General features: G+C 40.4%; 1 protein-coding gene across 1 annotated transcript; it reads right to left on the bottom strand.

The window, feature by feature from the left end:
• Positions 1–188: 188 nt before the first annotated feature.
• On the bottom strand, positions 189–1,642 carry LOC117832211 (hemoglobin subunit alpha-2-like). Its single transcript, XM_034711250.1, is given in 5 exon segments — positions 189–342; positions 345–371; positions 374–416; positions 517–724; positions 805–1,642. Coding segments are annotated over 5 exon segments (429 nt in total). The 5' UTR covers positions 903–1,642; the 3' UTR covers positions 189–289.
• Positions 1,643–6,845: the final 5,203 nt, after the last annotated feature.

Raw genomic sequence — 6,845 nt, 5'->3', positions numbered from 1 at the left:
TATACCGATCATGATCTATTTATAAGACATTGTACAAAACATTCTCTGCTCTTTGATGTGTAACTCTAACTTTAACTCATCAAATTGTGTGTGTGGTGTGTGTGTGTGTGTGTGTGTGTGTGTGTGTGTGGTGTGTGTGTGTGTGTGTGTGTGTGTGTTTAAAATAAAAATAACAGTCACAGAAGGAGTTCCATTGCATTTAATCTTTTATTTGTATATTTAGACTGACAGAGAGAATCCAAGCCCAAGCTGCCGTCCTTCATGCTGCATGCCTGCGTCCTGGTTACCGTTATCGGTACTTCTCAGACAGGGCACGAGCCAGGGCGGCCAGGAACTTGTCATTGCCACATGGACCTCAGGGGTGAATTCGTGGGGAACATGATGGCGAAGACCACAAGGATGTTGTGGGCAAGAATCTGAAAAGAAAGGAGAATAAAACCAAATTAAACTCATTGATCACTGTGAAAACATTGGATCTCATTTTAATGTAAAAAAATAATAACCCTTTACACGTACCTTGAAGTTGGCAGGGTCCACACGCAGAGTGAAGGCGTGCAGCTCGCTGAGGCTCAGCAGACCACCTGTCAAATCGTCAATTTTGGAGACAGCATCTGCAACTCCAGACATCACGGTTTTTCCGTGCTTCCTCACTGGGGCAGAGCCGGGGCTCAAGTCCTTCCAGTGGGAGAAGTAGGTCTTAGTCTGGGGGTACACCACCAGCATCCTGGAAAATAAATGTCACAGAGTTCATGAGTAAAAAGAGGGCAAATGGAAGGCCATGAGACTCTTTGGGGTGATATTTACCTGGACAGAGCATCAGCGCCGATTTCCTCTGCCTTGCCAGACACTTTGCCCCAGAAGGCCTTGACTGTGGTAATGTCCTTAGGATTGAGAGAAGTCATCTTGTTGGTTCTTGTGGTTGAGGTTGAATGCCGTGAAGAGCACTGGACTGTGGGTGCTTTTATACACCAAGCATGGCATGGGCAACACCGGCCCACCTCCGAGATAGGCTGCGTGGCATTGGGATCGGTCCCAGATCTTGCTGCTTGAATAAGATAACTCTAAAAAGACCTCTCAATGTGACTCTGAATACAATTAAATTGTTATTAAGTCCTACAATATGAAGAATCTCACTGAATTCAGGACAAATAAAAAAAGAAGAAGAAAAAGTCCTGAACACAACATTCCAAGTGATAGCACCCAAACAAAGTAAAACATGTCAAGACATGGCCAGAAATGATAATCAAGTTCGACAATAAAAAGCCATGACTCCTGTGTCCAAGCTGAATATTTTTATTCTAAGATATTCCTTTGACCCTGATCTAATGACTCTAATCTTTACAATTTCCGGATTCAGAAGGATACAGTTTCAAACAGCTCCTCACAAGTCAGGCAGGAAATCTATCAATAGGTTATACTCATGAGAATGGAACCAAAAATATGACTGTAGGAACGTGGAGCATATACGCTGCAGTGAATTTCCAGGCCTGCATATCTAGACTCTTTATTTGAATATTACAGGATTGGTTGATCTGTTGATAATAACATAGGGGTCAATGCGGTGAAATTACTGCCAGTAACTATAGGCTTATCTCTTGGGCCGTACAGTCTTGAAAGGGAGGATCCCCTCAGAGGGGATCATAGACTAAAGTTTTAAAAGCATGAAAGTGATACAGTGTGGGTACATGTGTGCGTACTTTCTATTTGATTTGCTCTTTATTTTGTCCATCAGGGGTGTGTCATGCGTACTGGACATTTTTGTTTTGTGGATTACTTCTACAAACCCATCCAATGCCTTTTGTGTTGATACAGTATCCACGTTGATCACGGTCACGGCTCATAGAGATTCTTCTCAATGAAATTGGGCGGAGTATTTTAAGGACATGACATGGGCGTGAAGCAATAATAGACTGTCTACCAGTCTGGCACGAGACACCACTCACACAGTCAAAGAAGAAGGAACAGGAGCTCAGAGTTATAGGACCCCTCCACCATTCTCAGGTAAAAATTAAAACCCATTCAATCAAATGATAACGCGCGCCTATTTGTTCATTATTAGTAACTCCATCTGTTTTTTTCTACGTCACCAGATTACAAATAGGAAGCGTATATCGACACGTAAGTATTGTATTTCCTGGAAAAATCCAAATGATGTAATTACTTACTGTCAAGTTCTTGCAACAGCGCGAATCACCGGACCATCACTTCGACTACGCCCCAAAACACCATTGGCCTTGAAACTCCAGTAACCTCTTGCAGCAAAAAAATTCCCTGATTTGGGGCTACAACAAGAAGAAGCTGAGAAATCCTCCAATCCACGACTAATCAAATTCAGCCAACATGGGGCAGTATCAAACCTCACTGCATGGGTCAGTGCATTGAGTTGATAAAGCAAATCCCAGTTCTATACGTCAATACTCCTGGCTGTTGCCCATGTCTAACGCGTGAAGTGAGTTTACACAATACGTGAGCACTAAGTGTACAGGGCAGCTGCTGATTGGACGGGCAGGTGTTACGATATCATGGCTAAACAATCATTGCATGTTTTAATAAGCAAGGACTATTATTAACGCGTGTGACAAAACAGTTCAGAAAAAGGCTAAATGCATGAACATGACTTTCAATGAGCCACGTGTAAATTTAGAAGGCATATTGTTTTTGTAGGGCTATATGTGAAAACATCACTGGTTTCAAGTGATATATAAAACGGTTATGTTGCATATGAAACCGTCATCTTTGCGACACATTCAGTTTTGTAACAATTAGTGAACAATCTTGCTTTTTATTTTATGTTTGAAGGATTTCCGGCTGCTGTATTTCCTGTTTGTAGCATTTTAAGTTTTCAGTTTTCTATCTTATGTTTGTAGCCTTTTCAGTTGTTGTATCTTACATTTATAGTATATTCAGTTGTTGCATCTTACATTTGTAGTATATTCAGTTTTTGTATTCTCTGTTTGTAGCATTTTTCTGTTCTTGTGTTTCATGTTTGTTGCATTTTTCTGTTCCTGTGTTCATGTTTGTTGCATTTTAAGTTGTGTATTTCATGTATATTTTGTATGTTATGTTTGTTTTATGTGGACCCCAGGAAGAGTAGCTGCTGCGTTAGTGGCAGCTAATGGGGATCTGAATTAAGGAAAAAGGAATAAAGGAATAACGTCTTTATAATTCAAAATACACATCCGTGCTCTGAGGTGATCTGATAGTGATTTCTGTTGATGTGAGTCCAAATTTCAATAACAAGTTATATGTGAAAGGATCGGTTGGACTTCTCATCCTGAAGCTTACAGCGAGCACCAGGGAGCTGTCCGTGGTCCTGACATGATCACATTGACCGCTTGGGGGCAGCTACAGCTAACGATCAAGGGAACTACCAAATGGTAAATGGTAAATGGACTTGTAGCCTACTTATACAGCATTTTCTAGTCTTTCTGACCACTCAAAGCGCTATTTACACTACTCGTCACATTCACCCATTCATACCATTCACTCACTGAAGGTAGAGGCTGCTACAGTAAGAGACCATCAGTTTTAGCTCATCTCATTCGTTCACATTCACACACCTCTGAACAACAGAGGGAGCAATTCGGGGTTCAGTGTCTTTGCTCAAGGACACTTCGGCATGTGACTGCTAACCTTCCGATTGATAGGCGACCGACTCTACCCACTGAGCCACAGCCGCCCTTCTTGTTACCGCTGCATCAATACATTCAAATTCACCCTACACTGTGGGCCCCGATCTACTAAGGTTTGCGTGTATAAAAACACGTGCAAACTTGATAGCGCGCGCAAAGCTGACGTACTAACGGGAGCACCGAGGATTGCGTCTGTCAAATGAGCAAAATAGCACTCGCAAATCATTTAGCGTGTTTGCCTTCATGAATATGCAGAATACATGTAGATCATCGTGTAGATCATCAGAACGCGCAACATACTGGGAGGAGGAGATGCAAATGTAATCATTTAGCACACGCAATGTGATCTATCAAACCTGAAGCAGATAGCGCGCGCTGTATTTGCGTCTATATTAGCCACGTTTGAAAGGCAGGTGCAAAACTGGCACAGCGTACGCACACTTGGCTGCGGTCACTGTAAAGCTCATCATAACATCGCTTTACAAAATGCCCGCAAAAGCTGGGCTTACAAACATACTAAATGTTTTAGTCAATCAAACCAAGATAACAAATAATAATGATAAAACAACACATATTCAAAGCAGTTCAGCACCACGGATAGCGACCGCATCATTCTGACACCCACTTTAACTTTTTCAACTAATGAGAGCACAGTAGGTCACTGTATCAACAGCTATAAAGTTTAGTAAAATTGGCACAGCGGCCCACATGTTCACATACAAACAAAAAATCAATACGAAGTACTCGGCTATATACTCACACTGTTTGGACGAAGCTTAAGCTCCGCGGACTTGTCCACGATGCACTGTATGTCCATTTTCTTTGATCGGTCATTCTCAATAAATAACATGATTTTAGTTAGTTTTAATGTGAATGAGCGCTCACTGAGCTGCGCCAGGCAGCTCTGCGTAACTCCTCATCTCGTGCTTGCAGCAGTGTGTTGGGGCGAATTGACTCAAACATGTTCCCAGTTCCATTTAAGCTGGTGAATCTTTGGGACAGTTGCTGGATGATGATCTCAGGCATTGAAAACGTTCACCCGAAAGTTGCTCCCTAGGACAGTGGGGTGACTGTCTTTCATCCAAGTGACGCCTAACTTTTCTAGAGCAAGAGTGGCAGACTAAGCCTCATCAAATCGCTCTCTAAACTCCATCAAACACTGATTGCGTTTTGGAGAAGAGTAGATGCGTTTATTTCTATTGGTAGATCTTCTGTTTTTTCTCACATCATTCACCTTTCACAGATGGCCTCCCAAATCGCGTTTCTAACGCTGAGATGTCTGCTGGAGTTCACCGAGTGTGTTTATTTCCCTCCTCCACTAAAACCTCCAACTCCTTGTCTTCAAACTTCATTTATCGCTTAAGACCACTCTGTTCTCTCAAACTCTACATGGTGACAGCCGATAGCACACGCAAAATCCTCATTAAAATAGGGCGGTCCGCACCACTTTTGCACTCGTTATCATTTGCGCACGCAGTCTTTGTAGATTACCCGCAACACGCCCAGAAATAGCGCGTGCAAAATTATTATTTGCACACTCAAATTAGCGCTCGTTATTTGGGATCTTAGTAGATCAGGCCCTGTGAGTATTAGGGGGTTGAAAGGAGGTGCCCCCTTTTATCACCCCAGCCCCTCAAACTGATTACGTCACTTATTGTAATCCATGCTTCTCTTCATTTGAAAACAGATTTTTATTGGAGAGCTTCTCCGGACTTCGGTGTACTAGTTTTATCTGTTTACTTGCCTGCTTTGTTATTACTGAAAAGCACTTATAACATGAATTCAGAAAAGTGCTCTATAAAAATATTTATATCATTATAACTTCTTCCACGGCAATCAACAGCTCCTGTAATGCATCTTTTGTCTCCTGTACATACATTTTGTCAGATTAATCAACCATAGGACTGTCAACAAATTCAGATTATAATTATTATTACCTCTGGCAGAGTAGTTTTACAAAACAAGAAGCAGTCTACGAGAGCTGATTAAGTTATTATTTATTCTGTGACAGTAGAGGCTCTGGGAACATATTACTGTTACAGTTTTTCTAAATTGTTTACATACAAATACTGGTACTTCAGACACAATGACCACAACATGTAACCCATCTACCAATCCCCTGAACCAATTCTGCTAAACTACAAGCACAATTCCTGCTTTACACTCAAATTGCAGTTCTAAAACACAATTTTTTCAAAACAGTACACAATTCTCTGCATGTGGCACAATTTTCATGAAGAAAATCTTTAGTTTTCACAGAACACACTGGCATTCAAAATCTAAAGTTAATTGCCCTACTAGTAGCACACTGACTCATCACATGGGCAAACACCTGTCACACAGTTTTACAATTAGAAATCAGAGCTTTATTTCCCCCGCTGCTTGGACAGGGAAAACATTGCTTGTGATGTGGATGAGGTGCTGTGGCAAGGCCAAAACAGAAGAGAGGATGCAGCATAGTTTTTTTTTTTTACTGTAACTGTATACAGTAAATTATTCTGTTGTTTTGTATGTAGACCACTGTATGTGCAACTTTGTGTTGGTTTGGATGTACACTGTGTACACTGTTTTTTCGGGGAGGAAAATAAAATATATTTGTTATTGTGTATTTGTGTGTTTTGAGTATAAAAATCTCTATGTAATCTCAATATCTATGTACTGTCTGTAGTAAGTGTAACAATGAACAAAAAAAGGCCTAAGTCATTATGATGAATGGAGAAGGAGCGTTTTCCAATCATCATTGTGTTTACTTTGAGCACATCAGTGTTCAACTGGTTCTTATAAATGTTTATTTATATGATGGTTTGTGTGCGTCATTTGAAAACAAAATACAATTTTGAGAAGAAATAACATTTGTTTTGAATGTAAAGTTTCATTTTGCAGGAGAATTGAGGGGTTTTGCCCCCTTGTGTGTGTTTTTTTATTTGTGGTAGAGTTCTGAGAGTATGAGGCATGCTTTCAGAAAATGTGTGTAAACAATCGAGAAAACTGTAATATAAAAAAAGAAACATTTCATTTTAATGTATCAAAATATCACATAAATATGAACTTAAGAATGATCTCTCAAGGATGCAATTCTGTTTTCAGGATGTCAAATTCTGTTTTCAGGATGTCAAATTCTGTTTTCAGGATGTCAAATTCTGTTTTCAGGATGTCAAATTCTGTTTCCATCATTAGTTTTTAGGAACTTATTCTGAAAAATTGGAAAAAATA

The sequence above is a fragment of the Notolabrus celidotus genome, chromosome 20 (assembly GCF_009762535.1).
Source record: "Notolabrus celidotus isolate fNotCel1 chromosome 20, fNotCel1.pri, whole genome shotgun sequence".
NCBI lineage: Eukaryota > Metazoa > Chordata > Actinopteri > Labriformes > Labridae > Notolabrus > Notolabrus celidotus.
Note: the sequence above shows the minus strand (reverse complement) of the source record. Positions and strands in the feature narration are given on the sequence as shown.